Source organism: Xenopus laevis, chromosome 3S (assembly GCF_017654675.1).
Source record: "Xenopus laevis strain J_2021 chromosome 3S, Xenopus_laevis_v10.1, whole genome shotgun sequence".
In the NCBI taxonomy this organism is placed as follows: domain Eukaryota; kingdom Metazoa; phylum Chordata; class Amphibia; order Anura; family Pipidae; genus Xenopus; species Xenopus laevis.
Window position 1 is genome coordinate 116046404 of NC_054376.1, and position 19021 is coordinate 116065424.

The following is a 19021-nucleotide window of genomic DNA, read 5'->3' on the forward strand; positions in this document are numbered from 1 at the left end:
TATCTATAATACATAACAGCCATGCATGTGTTGTAAATGATATCCTTATAACCGGCTCTTAGTAATGTCAGGGTTGTGAAATTGGTGCATAACTCAGACTCCTCAGTTTATGGGGTCTCTTGTTCAAGTTTGGGTCTAAATTTATAACCATACCTCCCAACATTTTGGAAAGAGGGACAAAAAAAAAACAAAACATTTCTGTGATTTTTTTCCAGTTATTACAGTTTTGCTAATGAAGGTGAACTGCCCTTTAAGCTGTGAGTCTAACTTTTCCCAAGGGACCTGTTATCTTAGATTGTTACAATTACTTATTTGCTTATCTAGATACATTTGAATTGTTACAAATGTATCTTATGTTTTGTGCTCTCTGCCAAAAGCCAATTAAGTTAGAATCTTTGTTTATTTTTCTGGCTGTTCAGTGCAGAGAAAAACGGGACTTTCCAGCACAAACGAGGGACTGCGGGGTGAGCTGTCAAAAGAGGGACTGTCCCTCTAAAAACGGGACAGTTCGGAGGTATGCTATAACTAAAACTGTGGCTTTTTATTTTACTAAAGAAACTACAAACATTCCTGAAACCTAAAGTTTAAACAAAGGACAAAAATGAAAACTAAGGCTTCAATAGCTTAGCTAGACTTGACACTAGTAAAACAGCTACTAGTGATGTGTGGGCCGGCCCGAAACCCACTGGTTCGGGCCGACTCCTGCAGAAAATCTTCCGGCTGCCCGCGACCTAGTACTGCTGGCTTCCGGCGCTGGAATTTATAGACTTCCGCCTGCCCCCGCCCCTTTTGTGACATCACTGCGGGTCGGACGAAGGTCTATAAAAAGAAGGCAGCAGCGAGCCTGGGCCGGTTCGAGAAATTCTCGACGTCACTAACAGCTACATACTAGGTGTTCTTCTAACAGCAGAGAAGTATGACTATTATCTATGAAGTAGGACATTGCAACATACTGAATTTTTTTTCATTACAATTTAAAATGTATTAGGAGTCAGAACATTTTTTTTTTTCAAAAACGGACTTCGACAGCTCTGAATGTCATTAGCGATAATTGGGGCTTAGGAAATTGTCACATGATTCACTGGAACTTGTGGATTATAATTTTTCTTCAATATTCTTTATTGAAACTTTAAAACATTTGTGCATTACAAGTGGTATAAAATGTCATTTTTATACAATCACACTTTTTTCCTTTTTACATTTATAGCACTGTACCATCATCCTTGTTCCATCGTGCGTAAAAAAAAAGGAAACCGCAAAGTAAATCGCAAAGAGAAAGAAAAAGAATACCCAAAAAGAAACCAATGAAAAGAAAAAAAAACAGTAAAACAATAACTGAAGTGAAGAGAGTGATGTCTATACACAACAATAACATTTTACAAACCTTAGTTCCATTGTCGTGTTACTTGGTTCTGAGTTCTATTTTCCCCCAGGAACTTGTGTATTATAATACTGCCCACCCTGTTGTAAAATATGAGGATATAGAAGTCACCTTGGAGGTCCATGACCTGTATAAAAGCAGTCAGCATTCAGCCTCGTCCTTTTATAGCGTCACAGAACAGCTGACTTGTAATATCCTTATATAATACACAAAAGCCATGAATATTTTGTAAATTATATCCTTATAAACGGTGAGTTCTGATGTCATCAGTTATAAACGGTGAGTTCTGATGTCATTTCTGTCACATGACTCACTGAAATTTGTGTATTATAATAAATAAAGTACCCCCAGTTGCAAAATATGAGGATATTAGAAGTTACCTCGGAGTTCCATGACCTGTATAAAAACACTCGGCCTTCGGCCTCGTGTTTTTATATAGTCATGAAACTCCTTGGTAACTTATAATATCCTTATATTTTACAAGAGGGGGTACTTTATTCACTATATTATGCAACTGGGGGTACATTATTCATTATAGGACACAATCTAACCCGTTGAATAGGGCAGTATAGATTTACAAACGACTTAAAATGGGAACAATAAATGGGACTTGTGTTAAAAATATAATGCGTATTATTTAAATTAAAAAATATATATATATATTTACTACCAATCTTTTTCACTATAAAGCACTAATGAAAAACTGGAAACCACTCCTTTTGCCCTACTGGCAAGTGAACTGTAGTTCCAGGATTTTAACCGGTCTGTTATTGGGCCCATATGGTGGATTTTAATTTGTGAATTCATTTCTGGCCAAAATCCACCCCGTGAGCGTACGAACAGGCAGATTGAATTCCTACAAGTGCAGTCTCACATGGTGTTGCAGGAGCCATATAAGCGTAAGATCTAGTCTTCGCGATAAGGAGCTCCTTATTATACACATATTATAAGTTGTTGTTTAACCTTTATTTTGTAGTTTAATTATATAAGATGATTAAAACACATATACTTAAAAGGGGCAGTTCAATGTAAGTTCAATTATTGCAGCTTGTGCTGAACTTACCTTGTTTTAATCGTTTGTTATTCTTGAGCTAAAGTGGGCAGATACTAAAGATTTCTAGTTTTGTACTTTGCTTTTGTATTCCTAAGAGAATTCTATGGTCTGCATATTTATATATGCCAATAATCCCCTAATTGTAAGGCTGTTGCCTAGAAACTTATTTACAGTTTTTATAAGAATTCAAAATGCATTAAAATATAACATGGCAAACCCCAAATCGATCCTAAAATTAGTGGGGGTTTTTAGGCAAAGGTTTTTGCAAAATTTACTTAAAACTAGCACTCTGGAGCATATTACCCAACACATGCTCTGTGGTAGAAAGTCTATACCATATACATATCAGGAGAGATCTGTAAATCACTTTTGTTGAACCCTGACTCTTACTACAAAAAGCTGTGAACTGCAAATAAACTGCAGCTTGTTTTCATTCAATTTTAGGAATTGTGAGCTATATACAATCCTAAAAATAAATTGCAGGGCTTATTAAAATAAAAATATGAAAGTTTCCAGCTGTCAAATGGTAGCCAGTTGGATTGTTTATTTAGCTTAAATGGAATTGCCACGCATTAAAGGAGAACTAAACCCTAAAAATGAATATGGCTAAAAATAGCATATTTTATATAGTGAACTTATTGCACCAGCCTAACGTTTCAGCTTGTCAATAGCAGCAATGATCCAGGACTTCAAACTTGTCACAGGGGGTCACCATCTTGGAAAGTGTCTGTGACACTCACATGGTCAGTGGGCTCTGAGCAGCTGTTGAGAAGCTAAGCTTAGGGCTCGTCACTAATTATCCAGCAGAAAATGAGCTTCCCCTGTAATATAAGCTGATGCTACAGGTTTGCTGATTATTAAATCCTGATGCTAATTGCACTGGTTTCTGTGCTGCCATGTAGTAATTATCTGTATTAATTACTAATCAGCCTTATATTGTGACATTTCTATTCTATGTGTACTGTATATTGTGAGTGGGTCCCTAAGCTCAGTAAGTGACAGCAGCACAGAGCATGTGCAGTGATTCAGCAGAAAAGAAGATGGGGGAGCTACTGGGGCATCTTTGAAGACACAGATCTTTACTGCTAAAGGGCTGTGGTTGCCTTGGGCTGGTACAGAAGCACAAAACACAATGTACAACATTTCTAGCTACTTCTTTAGTTAGGCTTTAGTTCTCCTTTAAAGGTGTCACTACTGACAGCATTTATAAAGAGGGTCATATATAGAATCATTTGAGCTCCAATGGAGAGCACCTGTCTCCATTATGTCCCTCTCACCTGCAGAAGCTTAATGTGCATGTATAATGAGTGCTGCACTGTATAAACTCAATACGCAGGGCAACAAAATAAAATCCTGCATGCAACACAAACTGATGATTGGTGAAGCAGTGTATGGATTTCCTGTGAGGGCTTCGTATGCGTGTGTTTTCAAAAAGTGCTAACAAAATCTAAAGATTCACATAGGTGTATACTTTATATACCCACTGGAAAGTGGTGCTTATTTGGGCTTACATAAGCAGAGATGTGATTTAGAATATACACAGATACAATAACAAAATAAAAAAAAATAATGTAGTGTGATGAGCTATGACAAGTACAGGTATAGGACCTGTTATCCACAATGATCCAGACCTGGTGTTTTCTGGATAAAGGATCTTTCTGTAATTTGGATCTTCATACCTTAAGTCTACTAGAAAATCATTTAAACATGAAATAAATCCAATAGGCTGGTTTTGCTTCAAATAAGGATTAATTATATCTTAGTTTGGAACAAAAAAAACTATTTTTAAATCTTTGGATTATTTGATTATAATGGAGTCTATGGGAGACAGCCATTCAGAGATTTCTGGATAAAGGGTTTCTATACAACAGATCCCATATATATATATATATATATATATATATATATATATATATATATATATATATATATATATATATATATATATATATATATATATATATATATATATATATATATATATATATATATATATATATATATATATATATCTATCTAGATCTATCTATTTCTATCTATATCTATCTATAGATATATTCTTCAAAGATGGATCCGCACTCCAAATGATTGAATCAAAGTGAATTTTATTAAATCATCACTCGCGTGTCCAACGTTTCGGCCCACCTTTATCAAGGATAATGTGGGCCGAAACGTTGGACACGCGAGTGATGATTTAATAAAATTCACTTTGATTCAATCATTTGGAGTGCGGATCCATCTTTGAAGATTGTATATCATAAACTTGACCCAGCACCCACCACAAACCAGAAGGGATTGAGTGCAGGTAGTTTTTGAACACACATATATATCTAGATATATAAAAACATTCGGGGTTTACCTTGACGTGGTATGGTGGCTTATCAATTTTATGATCATAACTTTGTAACAAAATAACCCCTGTTTTGGGGGGGGGGGAGAAGAGAGAGAGAGAGAGAGAGAGAGAGAGAGAGAGCTTTTGCCCAACACGAGTGGGTATAATCTGGCCACTGCAACAAATTATTACACTTGGGAGCGAAGATATGCTGCAACTGCATGTTACATACAGTTCGGCATCAGCAGACCTTTTAAACTCTTGCATATATTTTTAGAAACCTACTTCTATCTATTAAATACAAGTCTGTAGCTACAACAAAGTCTTTTGTAATTTATATCATTAGCAAGAAAAGCATACGGTTCTCACCTGGTTTTTCTTTCGCATCAATATGTAGGTTTTTACTTTTCCATATGCCTCAGCAAGTTTTATTACGGCACTGTCAGAATAGCCAGAATGCGGCAAGTTACTCAGATAAACCACATTCCCAACATCTGGTTTCACAACAGGTTTTGGTTCAGGCCTGGCTTCTGGTTTCTGTAAGAAAACACAATCTTAAAACAGTAAAAAAAAAAAAAAAAAAAAAAGGAGACAAAGCGATCCACATAGAGGTTAAATCTTTGATACATGGGAAGAGGTGGTGATGTTGATAATTAAACTGGCCATACACAAAGATCTGCTTATTTGGTGAGGCTGCCATACATTGACCAAAAAGTTGCAGAATCAGTCTGGTAGGTGGGCAACTTAGGAAATATGGAAAATGAGGCACAATGTGTGTTCCATATTTGGGTGTTTGAAGTGGTGAGAGAAATGATGTGAATGAACGCAAAATATGGAGTCAAGAAGAGACACTGACAGGAGTTGTCTAAAGCTGGTAAAACACACAATGATAAGACATTTTACAAATGACCAATATGAAAAATAATTAAAAAAAAAATAAAAAAATAAAAAAGACAAAAATTACCTTAATTCTCTTATACTTCTGAGACAAATGAACTACAACTGGTTGTCCAAATACAAGAGCCGTGTTTGTTCTGTAGTAATCTACTGCAGCTACAGCCTCATCAGATGTAGACATTTCAATAAATGCCTGGGAGGAAGAACAAGTGGATCATTAAAGGAGTATTCATAGTTATTTATATACTGAATGTATCCATGACTTTACAAATGCAATTGCAGTTTAATAAACCTCATAATTCTCTCTTAAATAGTCACGAGGGTGCCGTTTTCTTCTCCTTTAAATAACAGAGTATTAAAGCCACAGAAGGAATATAAATATTTTACATTAAGCAGCACAGAATAGCTATGAAATGTCACCTGCAACTTACTTGGCCAGGGGAGAGATAGACAGTTAGCCGGAGCATCAGGCCTGGATCGGAATTCAAAATAGCCTTCAAAATAGGCCCTGGTATTTCAGGGGCCCAAACAGCCCCAATAAATAGTCACTGACTGTGGCATCTTACAGCAGCCCCTCTGCCATTTGCCAGAATCTACTAATTGCCAGTCCGGGCCTGCAGAGCACTACTAGCTACCCAGGACAGAAGGGTAACAGCAAGCCTATAAGAGGCAATTGCTGCAATAGTTGCAGGTGCATGGACCACACTAATAATGGTTCTCCGGCCACCAGTTGGATAGATCTCCCCTCTACAGTAGACAATGGAGTGGCCTGTGTTTCTTTCCAATCAGCTTGCAACCACGTCAGTGTTTATACTGTTTTTCAGGCTATGCAAAATCTCATTATGTATGCATATACATACAGCATATCTTATATATGTCTTTCAGCGTTTTTTTTTTTAATGCACACCTGTTATGTTTTATGTGTCCTAGGAAGGCTATAATATGTACTACTAATGAGTGAACACTACTGGTAAATTAGGCCTTTCTGCACGGGTGTTTAGTACAGGCCCTGTTTTGTATATAGCAGTTTGCTATAGCTTTTTCTGGTTCATGCTCCCCTCGGACGTCCAATTTTTAGTCAGGGGCCCTTTCAGGTCATAACGAAAGTAAACCGCTATACCAGCCATAGAAAATCTACTGTAGAGTTTAAGATAGGGATGCACCGAACGGCCGAATCAGTCTGCCTGGCTGAACCGAATCCTAATTTGCATTTGCAAATGACTTTGTCACAAAACAAGGAAGTAAAACATTTTCCCCTTCTGCCCCAAATTTGCATATGCAAATTAGGATTTGGAATTCGGCAAAAGGTTTCGAGTTTCGGGGGGTTTGGCCGAATCCATAGTGGATTTGGTGCATCCCTAGTTTAAGAAAACATTATGGTGTGCTGCTACACTCCAGGGACTGTGTTGATTTGTTTTTAGGTGTTCATTTGCAAAACTATAACAAGATGTGTAAAAGTTAAGATATGGATCTATCCATTCACTGGCTGGTATAACCTAGCTGGCATGTCTGTAAGCATAGAGCCAGATGACAGACAATGCATAGTTGTCTGTCTATGTATTTTTATGATATATAGATTGTTTGAAATTTTGAGAGAGGCCTGTATTGTTAAAGGGCATCTTCTCCTAATGGATTTGTTTGGACCATAAGAAGATCTGTGTTACTCCACTCTGCTTAACTGACTTTTTTTGTTCAGATAGAACTACAGGGTGTTATGCATGAAAAAATTCTAAGACTAGGAATGTATGATATAGGCATTATTCTAAAAAAAAAAAACTGAATACAGTAGAGACCATTTTACATCCCCTGATTTTAAGTTTTCCCTGATTTTACATTGTTGTTTTGTTGTCCCATCTATATATTATGCATAATAAATTTCCCTGATTTTACATTTACCTTTTTTTCTGGTCCTCTGAAAAACTTAAAATGGGGGTTCTACTGTATATTTATTACATTTTTGAGTAGTTACTGGGCGGTTAAGTGGATTGACGTGGTCTAGTCCAGCTGGTCCAGTTTAAAGGAATACTGTCATGGGAAAAAAAAAAAATTTTTCAAAATGAATCAGTTAATAGTACTGCTCCAGCAGAATTCTGCACTGAAATCCATTTCTCAAAAGAGCAAACAGATTTATTTTCAATTTTGAAATCTGACATGGGGCTAGACATTTTGTTAATTTCCCAGCTGCCCCATGTCATGTGACTTGTGCCTGCACTAGGAGAGAAATGCTTTCTGGCAGGCTGCTGTTTTTCCTTCTCAATGTAACTGAATGTGTCTCAGTGAGACATGGGTTTTTACTATTGAGTGTTGTTCTTAGATCTACCAGGCAGCTGTTATCTTGTGTTAGGGAACTGCTATCTGGTTACCTTCCCATTGTTCTTTTGTTTGGCTGCTGGGGGGGAAAAGGGAGGGGGTGATATCACTCCAACTTGCAGTACAGCAGTAAAGAGTGATTGAAGTTTATCAGAGCACAAGTCACATGACTTGGGGCAGCTGGGAAATTGAAAAAATGTCTAGCCCCATGTCAGATTTCAAAATTGAATATAAAAAAATCTGTTTGCTCTTTTGAGAAATGGATTTCAGTGCAGAATTCTGCTGGAGATGCACTATTAACTGATTCATTTTGAAAAAGAAATTTTTTCCCATGACAGTATCCCTTTACAAAGGATTTGATAATAATGCTTTTTAAAAAGTCTGGACATTTGTTGCAAAAGAGAGACACTTACCTCATTTATTTTTTTTAAAATTAAATAGTTTGTAATTTCTCCAAATGGTTCTGCGAGCTGCAGGAGCTGCTGTCTTAAGCGAGGCCCCCTTTGGAAATCCATAACATGAACAACTCTACTGTTAGCCTGTAGAAAGCAGAGAATTTTATATAAATGTGTCTATGATCCAGTAATGATCACATAACTCTGGCAATTCAACTAATGGCATTTGTATTTTCTTCTATGCAACACTGAATAATTTATAGCTTTAACTCACCTCCAATTACATTATTAGTATATCCTCTGGCAATTACACTGAACTACATTTACCTTTCCCTGTGACTATGTAAAGTCAGAGGATGGAGGAGAGCAGTACGTCTTTATGTAAACCTTATGCACTCATCCATTCTGCTTCCTCCCTCTAATCTAAATCATCTATCAGAGCTCCTCCAGCATGCGTTCTCAGTCATTCTTACGCTATTACTCTGGCTAACCATAACGCTTACCCTAAAAGTGTAACATCAGGGTTAGCGTTGGGTTGGATGATGCAGGAGGGCTGACAGAGGATGGAGGAGAGCAGTGATAGCACTGAAAGCCCCATCAATAGCGCAGCTTCACACATGAGAGCAAAAGTGTGACTACCACATAAAGACCAACCTCTATTTACTTTAATCAGACACAAGAATAAAGGAAGGTAAGCAAAATAAAGGCGTACTTGCAGAACTATACAGAGCAGAGGGAACTGCAGTCATAAATGGTACCTAGTCAATTTTCTGGATTTTTTTTTAAAGGAGAACTAAAGCGTAACTAAATAAGTAGCTAGAAATGTTGTACATTATGTTTTGTGCTTCTGTACCAGCCCAAGGCAACCACAGCCCTTTAGCAGTAAAGATCTGTCTCCAAAGATGCCCCAGTAGCTCCCCATCTTCTTTTCTGCTGATTCACTGCACATGCTCTGTGCTGCTGTCACTTACTGAGCTTAGGGACCCACTCACAATATACAGTACACATAGAATAGAAATGTCACAATATAAGGCTGATTAGTAATTAATACAGATAATTACTACATGGCAGCACAGAAACCAGTGCAATTAGCATCAGAATTTAATAATCATCCCTGTAGCATCAGCTTATATTACAGACCAACCTCATTTTATGCTGGATAATTAGCGACGAGCCCTAAGCTTAGCTTCTCAACAGCTGCTCAGAGCCCACTGAGCATGTGAGTGTCACAGACACTTTCCAAGATGGTGACCCCCTGTGACAAGTTTGAAGTCCTGGATCATTGCTGCTGTTGAGAAGCTGAAACTTTAGGCTGGTGCAATAAGTTCACTATATAAAATATGGCATTTAAGCCACATTCATTTCTAGGGTTTAGTTCTCCTTTAATACACAATGTGCCTTGATTGTCTAATGTCCACACCCATTCGGACAAGTTTTTTTAGTCAAAATATTTCTAAGACAGATGTGCAGGCCTTATGTGAAAAATATGAACCTAATTTTAAAGAAGTAAAAGGTATAAAGTAGGGGCTTCCCCAAAAAAATCAAAAAAGAAGAGTGTATTAAAAGTATAGAGTCATTTATTAGGACAAAAAGTGGCCTAATGCGTTTTTCTGGTTATTTTAAAGAGGCCCTTCACCCAAAAACTGTTTTTGCACAATTAAACATTCTAAGCAAGTTTTCAGTATACATGAATTAAAGAGAAAAAGGAAGTCATTTTTTAAATTTGAATTATTTGGAAAAAATTGAGTCTGTGGCCTTTCCGGATAATAGATGCAAATATTTCTAATTGGAAAGATGCTAATCTAGAAGATAAATAATTAAAAAATATACAACAAATAAAAATCTGCTCTACTGCTGTCGACTAATCACCTGAAAATACTTTCTCACCGACAATATTGTAAATCGCCGGTGGAAAAACATATGCGTCATTTTGTTTCTCTGAGGTAGCCTGCAGTTGCCTGGCAAGGAAAGCAATATAAAGGAAATACTTTTGTAGATATGTGGCAAACCTGCTCATTTAAAGACCTAGAGGAAAACAGACTCCGGTTACATTGTTTAAAGGGCATGTAAAGTCTAAAATAGAATTAAGGCTAGAAATGCCGTATTTTGTATAATAAATATAAACAAGCCTAATCAAACAAATGATCTATGCTTTCAAAGTTGGCTACAGTTACCATATTTTAACTTTGTTAAACATCTTTGCAAGACTAAGACTGTGCACATGATCAGTGTGGTCTGGGCTGCTTAGGGATCGTCAAACAAAGCTGCTTGAGTTCTGCATGGCTGGGAAGCAAGGCGGGGGGCTCCCCCTGCTGTTCATAAGTATGATTGTTTCCCTGCTCAGCAGTTAGGGACTGTGACAATTCCTATTCCAGCAGTAAATGAAGGGAGAATTTCACTGCATACAGTCAGGTTTCTTATAAAAATGGTACACATTTTTAATATCTATATGTTTCTTTTTCATTAAAGAAAGTAAAAATGGGATTTAATTTTTTTGCCTTTACATGCCCTTTAAGGGTAGAACTCCACAAGCGTTTTTCGTCAGATTGAATCCTGCAACAAGTCAGATGGAGACGCAGGTGTCAAGATTCTAATTGGACAGAATGAAAAGTCGCAGGCAAAACTACATTACATCCGACGCAACACGTCGGATGTGGACGCAGAAAGCAGCGTCTTCATCCGACAGTCGGACCGTGTAGTTGTTTCCTCTGACTTTTTATTCAGTCCAATTATATCTTGACGCGTGCGACTCCATCCGACTTGTCGCATGAGTCGATCCAATGAAAACACTTGTGTGGTTCTACCCTAAAGGTCAGACCAAGAGAACAGAAAATAAACAAACAATACTTTTCCATAGTAATGACGTTTACAAATAAAAACCACTGAAAATTGTAAAAGAATATATATTTGGAAAGTTGCTTAGAATTTATCTTTCATTTGCAAAACACTGTATAGGTTCAATGAAGCAATAAAAGCAAAATTATTAATCAGAAACTTTGTCGAACCTGTCTTCCCCTCTGGGTGTTTCTTGCTCCTGTTATATCTTCATTTCCCAGATCTTTTTATACATAAACAAAAAAACAAATTTACTATACACATAAACAGGTAGATAGGATACTACTACAGAGCCGATTTGCAAGATAAATCTGCTAAAAACAAGGAAATGATTAAGCAAATGCTTTTTTTTTGGCCAATGAGTTGGCAATGGTAAAAACTTAAATCAATTTTAAAATTATTTGTACATGTGGACTGGACCGACTTAAATGCATTAGTAATACATAGCTAGAATACTTTACACAGTAACACAAATAACTCACTAATATGAGGAAACAGAACACATACTATTATATTTTTGGATTGTGCGAAGCAAACAAAAAAAAAAAAAAAACATTACATGGTATCATGGCAGGCCTGTAAGAGTTAAGGGATCAGTAACCAGTTTTTTTTGTTAAAAAATTAGTCTAGAATGAAAAAAAAAACCCACAAAAACTACACTTTTAAATCGATAAGCCTTTATTAAGAAATAACTTACCGAAACTCCGCTTGCGCTCCTCTTCAGAAAAAAGCAACACGGCGACGATCCATTGTACAGTGCTCGATTTCTCCTCCCTGGCCATCTCCTAAAAGTAAAGCAGGGAAGAGAAATCGAGTGCCGCACGATGTTTAGCCTTTTCTGAAGAGGAGCACAAGCGGAGTTTCATTAAGTTCTTAATAAATACTTAGCAGTTTAAAAGTTTAATATGTTGTGGTTTTTTTTTCGTTCTACACTAATGAATTATTTAATAAAAAAAATTGAGGTTACTGGTCCTTTAACAAAATAGTCCATCATGAAAAAACATTTCTGCCAGTAATTGGATTGACTTAGGAGGACCCATTTCTTTGGGGGTTTATCCTGTTTCCTCTTGGCTACACAGCAGCTTGTTTATATAAACTATAGTAGTACTTATCTGTTATCTACTGTGTATCCTGTGCTTGAATCTATTTTGTATATGGGCATGAAGGAAATTTAAATAATGTTTGGCGGCTGCACATTAGCATCTTTCTGCAGTACTAAGACGTACTGTTGCCAACTGAGAGTAATATAACTTGTAAAAGTTGAAATCACAACTTATGAAGCTGCACATTTCCAACCAATGCACATAGCTTACAAAATAATAAACACCAAAAGGTCCAATGACAAAAAACTGTGAACATTTTTTATATTACATCATTTTACCTAGGTGCCCTCTGTGACCTCCATCTTGGCCACCTCCCATATGTAAGCCTGGAGGTGGAGGTCCCAAAATTCCTGGTGCTGGGTTAGTAGACTGATGCAGCACATATGGGTCACCCCTACTGTAATAGAAGATGGGAAAAAGAAAATATACGTGAGTTGGATATCTGAACTTAAGACGTCACACATTTTACTGTTTCCCATTATTGCCCCTGTTTACAATAATAAAGATAAAGAGATCGACGTTTTAGTTGTGTTGTACAACCTTTTTCAAGATGTGTTACCAAGTCAATGTATTATCAGCAATATAAGTAAAATTTAAAAACGGTGTAGCCCTGCCCAATTAATGACATCATCACCTCTACGTTTAGGTTCACACACATATATATATATATGTATAAATTCTACACACACATATACACATATAAATTTAATTCTACACACACATATATAATAATAAAAGAGAGAGAGAGAGAGAGAGAGAGAGAGAGAGAGAGAGAGAGAGAGAGAGAGAGAGAGAGAGAGAGAGAGAGAGAGAGAGAGAGAGAGAGAGAGAGAGAGAGAGAGAGAGAGAGAGAGAGAGAGAGAGAGAGAGAGAGAGAGAGAGAGAGAGAGAGAGAGAGAGAGAGAGAGAGAGAGAGAGAGAGACACACACGGTTCGGGATTCGGCTAGGATTCCGCCTTTTTCTGCAGGATTTGGCAGAATCCTTCTGCCCGGCCGAAGCGAATCCGAATTTGCATATGCAAATTAGGGGTGGGAAGGGAAATCGCTGGACTTTTTGTCACAAAACAAGGAGGAAGTAAAAAATGTTTTCATCTTCCCACCCTAATTTGCATATGCAAAATTAGGATCCACCCAAATCTTTTGTGAAGGATTCGGGGGGTTTGACCGAATCCAAAATAGTGGATTCGGTGCATCCCTAATTCACATACTGTGTTTTTTTTAATACAATGGTATTGGTATCTACTAAAAAAAAATAATTTTTTTTGTAGATACTATACAGGGTTTTTATAAAAGGCCTAAAATCATCATAATGTACAGCATTTCTAGGCAATTACTTTGTTGAAAGGAATTAATCTTGTTTTAGTATGACAGATCTTTCTCACAATCAGAGTGTATAAAAAGCCTCAAATAAAAGCACCGAAATTATATTATTTGAGGTAGAGTGTTATGTATACAGGACCCGAACATTTTGAATATGCTTTACAAATAAAATAAATAAATTGTAATACTCACACTCCATGTCTTGAATCGGGATTCCAGTCAGGATAGCTTTCATAATTGGAGGAAGAAGAAGAAAACAAAAAAGGTAAAACTGCCTCTCATATAGTGTATACACTTGGTAGATCAGTGATGGGCATCATGTAAAACTTCAGTGGTGTCAAATGTGACCCAATACATATTACATTTCATGTTATGACAACTTGTAATGAAAATGGAAAAAAGCAGCATAGAATCTTGGGCAAAACGAGGTGTTTGAATTTTAAAGTGATACTGACAGTAAAAAATTATTATTCAAAATATTAATATAGATCAAAAGTTACCTATAGCTCAAGTTTTTCACTCATAGGGCTGCTTTTGTAAGTAATTGTTACTCGAAGTTCCTAAACTTGACTGTTCTCAACATGTCGGTTATGTTTCTAATGCCAACAGACTGCTGAAGCGCAAACATGGCAGCAGCCTCCAAGAGGAACACGGGGGATCAGATGGGACTAATGTAAAAGCATCTGGAAATACTTTTATGGCAAACTTATAGATACATGCAAAGATAAGATTATGATAGCTTTAAAAAAAGGTTTCATTTCTGGTGCCAGTCACTGACTGAGCCGAGATTAAACATGGCAATGTGAATTATATCATGTTGCAGTAACATTATTTATACAGTGTCACAGCACTGTACAACAGATGAGATTATACAAGTGTTGCACAGATTGGTGTGATACCCCTTTAGGACTGACTGTGTCCATGGCCCTCGCTGTAATTCTCCCTATTGTCTATGACAGGGTATTTTTTGGCATGTTGTAGCCACAAGTAGCTGCTACTAGTAGCCCTATGTGTCTTCACCCTTACGACAAATGGACATGTGCCCTGGCTTTTATCCACCTGCGGAGAATCAATTCCCATTCGCTCTGCCCTTTCTCTGCACGGATATCTAAAAAGGCTGACAGGTATGGAACTTTTAATGTACATAAAGAGGAGATTGATTACCCACACACAGTGTCAAAGTTTAAATATCTGAGCTGTCAATCAAATATCTATCCCACCTCTATGCCTGAGGCATGGCAGCAATTACTTCACTTTCCATTCAGCAATCCCTACATGTCACTGACCTCCTCACATTTCCCCTTCCTCAGGCTCGATAATTGTGTAAGGCTCTGCGGATTAGGGATGCACCAAATCCAGGTCGGGATTCTGCCTTTTTCAGCAGGATACGGATTTGGCAAAATCCTTCTGCCTGGCTGAACCGAATTTGCATATGCAAATTAGGGACGGGGAGGGAAATTGTGTGACTTGCATGACAAGGAAGTAAAAAGTAAAAAAAGGTAAAAAATGGTTCAGGGGTTTAGTCGAATCCAAAATAGTGGATTCGGTGCATCCCTACTGCGCGTGGGCATTAGGTCCCCCATTCTTGTGCCTACACAAGATTTTGGGGTGAAACAATTTATCTTAACAGTGTCCACAAAATGGCTCTTGTCTGCATGCTGCGATTGTGTAATTCCAAGACTGAAGGAAACATTTAAATAAAAACTAAAAAGTGTAAGTAAAGTTTATTTTGCTCAACTAACATGATGGGAAAGAATCTGGAATTATTTCTTAAATTGACAGGTGCCCTTTAATTACAGTGAAACCTCAATTATACATCCCCTGATTTTGTTTCCCCTCACTTGACATCGTTGTCTATTATGCATAATAGATTTCCCTGTGATTTTACACCATTTTTTTCTGGTCCCCTCAAAAAAAAAAAAAAAAAAAAAAAATATATGGGTCCTACTGTACTTGTTAAAGTTTCCAGCAGATGGTAAACTCTACACTGAAAGGTGCCAATTTCTTTATGACCGAAAAAAAATCTACTTACATTTCAAGTAAAAGCTGGCTACGTCTTCTGTGAGTTGGTCCACTGATATGTTGAGTCCAGTCCTGTAAAGAGCATATTGTTACAAAAATAAAATTGCAAAAACTACAATACAACAACACAGTTACCAATAGACAAGAATTTGCATGAGTGATCATATACACAGTTACTTAGCATCTGTGAAATTGCAACAACCAACGTCAGATCTGTATCTACAAACAGATCTCTTAAAGGACAATGAAAGTTAAACTAAAGAAGTAGCTAGAAATGTTGTACATTATGTTTTGTGCTTCTGTACCAGCCCAAGGCAACTACAGCCCTTTAGCAGTAAAGATCTGTGTCTCCAAAGATGTCCCAGTAGCTCCCCATCTTCTTGTCTGCCGATTCATTGCATATGGCAAATTAGCAAACCCATTATAACCCACTAAACACTGAAGTTATGGATACTGCAATTAAATTCTATTTAAAGGAATAGTTCAGTGTAAAAATAAAAAAACTGTGCAAATAGATAGGCTGTGCAAAATAAAAAATGTTTCTAATACAGTTGGTTAGCCAAATATGTAATGTATAAAGGCTGGAGTGACTGGATGTCTAACAAAACAGAACATAGCCCAACTTCCTGCTTTTCAGCTCTCTTGGTTTCCACTAACTGATTACCCTGGTTACCAGCCAGAAACCAGAGACTTGAAGGGGGCCTCATGGGTCATATTTGTTGCTTTTGAATCCGAGCTGAATGCTGAAGATCAATTGCAAACTCACTGAACAGAAATGTACCATGTGGCCCCCCTTCAAGTCGCTGACTAACTCAGAGTTAGAGAGCTGAAAAGCAGAAGTAGTGTTGTGGTTATTATGTTACAAATCCAGTCACTTCAGCCTTTATACATTACATTTTTGGCTAACTATATTAGAAACATTTTTTATTTTGCACAGCCTATTTACCCAGTTTTTATTTTCACGCTGAATTTAAGGGAATATGCTCAAAATCCCTTCCCTGATTGGCACCAAACATTTCCTTTTGGCAAATAAATCTTTATCTTGGTCTCATCTGCTCACAAAACTTAACAGAACTTTACCAAATTTGTAGGCAACTACTAGCATGCTTTTACACGTTCTTTTCAGGTAGTCTTCTACTGTGCCACTATTAAGGCATATTTTACAATTAGGAGGTTCAAATCAGTACCTCTAAATAGTCAAGGTTCACCTGGTATGAAAATTATTTTCACAATCTCCTGGCCTAACCTAATATTTAGATATAGATGGTGACACAGGAATAGATGAGTGATTACCCAGACTTTTTTCTGGCTGCATGGTAATCCAAATTCTAAATTCTAAAGTGACTTTTCCCATTAAAGTAATGCCTAATTTTGGACATACATTAAAAGTTCTGGAACAGCAAAAAAAAAAAAAAAAAAAAAATCCACCACCCATGATTTAATAGTTTACTCTGAACTTCATTAAATAAAATGGAAAAAAGCTTGTTCCCCCTCCCCCCCCCAAAAAATAAATTGGCATTTTATTAAAAATAAAATGGTGATGTCAAGAAAACCATTTAGATTATAAAGTAAATATTTGGGGAGTAGATTTAGCAAATGTAAATCTAAAAGATAAAAAAAGCAGAAAAATAGATCTGTAGAAACAATTTGTTATGTATATTCAAGATTGGTTTTTGGATCCAAAGTACAATTAGAGTTATTTATGCAATTGTACAAAGTGAAAATTTACAGCTGTAATTACAGCTATAAAAAACATGGCCAGCTACAGAAGTCAAAGGGTCTTTGAAATAATAAAAAAAATATCTTCACAAAATAGCATTAAGATTTTGGATCAAAACAAGAAAAAATATGGATAATTGAGCAAGAAAACCTTGTTAGAACCACAACTGGAAACATTTTATTAACAGAATACCGAGGATGAAAAAAAACTCACCTGCTTCGAATGAACAGGCATATCGCATATAGAACAGACATGTGGGTAATTTTGTGGTAACAATCCATGGAAATCCTCAACATTGCTACTTGAGGGATAACCTCGGTTGTTTTCATAGACTGCTCTTTCTTGGGGTCTGCCGTACCTCAATCTCTCATAATCATCTTCAAATTTTTGATATGGGGCATCACGAAAGAGATTTTCTTCACTAACCCTTTCATGTTCTCTTAGTCTATCACTTTCAAATTCCATTCGATCTTGTGCGTGACTCCCATGCTCATAGTCAACCACCGAGTTAAGGCTTGAAAGCCGATCATCAAAACGTCCTCTCCTGTAGGTTCTTTCATCCCCCCATTCATCACTAGAAACCCTTAACTGCTCCCGAGCTGCTCTACCTTCTCTGTAATTCAACAATGGAATGTCTTCTGATCTTCTCCTCTTAAGCTGCGAAAGAATTTGTGGCAAGTTTTCCGGAGTTATCTTTTCCTCAGGATAACGGCTTAACTCATCCAAATCCCTTGAGGAAAGACCAAAGCTGGCCAAAATTTTAGTGGCCGGATCAGAATCTCCTCGAAGTGAAGAAGATAGAGGAGTAGCTCTGGTACCAATACTAAAAACAGACGGCAAGCTGTGAGAAGAGGAACTAGATATATGAGATCCCGGCTGATTTAATTTAGAAATTGTTCCACAGCTCATCAAACTAGCAATACGGCTAGTCCCTTGGTTCATTCTTCCAAGAGAAGATGGAATAGATAATGACTGATTAGCAGTAAGAAGACCTGTTCCTGTAGTATCACTCCTATGACGGGCTTGCAAGTCTCTGCTTAAGGATGACTGTTGAAAAGACTTTGACATTGTAGCACTATTTTTTTCCTTGATTTTTAAAATGCCAAATGGCACAAATATCAAGTCCCGAACTATAAATATAGAATTTTGTTAGCCTGAAAGGAACTTTTGAGGAATCTTCTTGGGAGCAGAAACCGAGAACTCTGCAGAAAGACAAGCAACTTTGGTCAGTCTAAAGTAAAAAGTAAAATAAGTACTTAAGTTGACTTTTTTTTAAAAAGAAAAATAGAAGCAGATACGGTATTAGATGACCTCAAGATGAAGACTGATCTTATAGGCCCAAAAAAGTTGGTTGCATTATTTGTCAGCATGAGAACAAACCTACACAGTCAAAGGAAATGGGAACATTTAAATATCTGAATAGAAATAGTAGAAGTTTCCTCAACAGTGAAAAGAATATACGGTACATACCAGAATGTATGCACAGAATTATGCAAATTTCATCAGTTTTTAAGATCCAAGAGATCAAGATGACATGACCCTATCATGCTTTAAAAATAAGAGGGACTCACTTGAAAGCATGAAGTTGCAACAGTATGAGCAATCTTGGAAAAGTGAACTCCTTAGATATTCCCGGCATTAAAAAAGGTTTT

The 19021-nt window shown here is 36.9% G+C and overlaps 1 protein-coding gene across 4 annotated transcripts in view; it reads right to left on the minus strand.

Annotated features, from left to right (window-relative positions):
* The window catches only part of matr3.S (matrin 3 S homeolog), a 37083-nt gene that overhangs the window by 12126 nt on the left and 5936 nt on the right, over positions 1-19021 (minus strand). Inside the window, exons 2-9 of one of the 4 annotated variants that reach the window (XM_018254254.2) lie at positions 17583-18571; positions 15660-15721; positions 13820-13855; positions 12586-12701; positions 11375-11427; positions 8388-8513; positions 5732-5857; positions 5137-5304 (exon numbers count right to left, since the gene is read on the minus strand). In XM_018254254.2, the coding sequence (XP_018109743.1) occupies positions 5137-5304; positions 5732-5857; positions 8388-8513; positions 11375-11427; positions 12586-12701; positions 13820-13855; positions 15660-15721; positions 17583-18437 (1542 nt within the window). In that variant the 5' untranslated portion in view covers positions 18438-18571. 4 annotated transcript variants of the gene reach the window in all.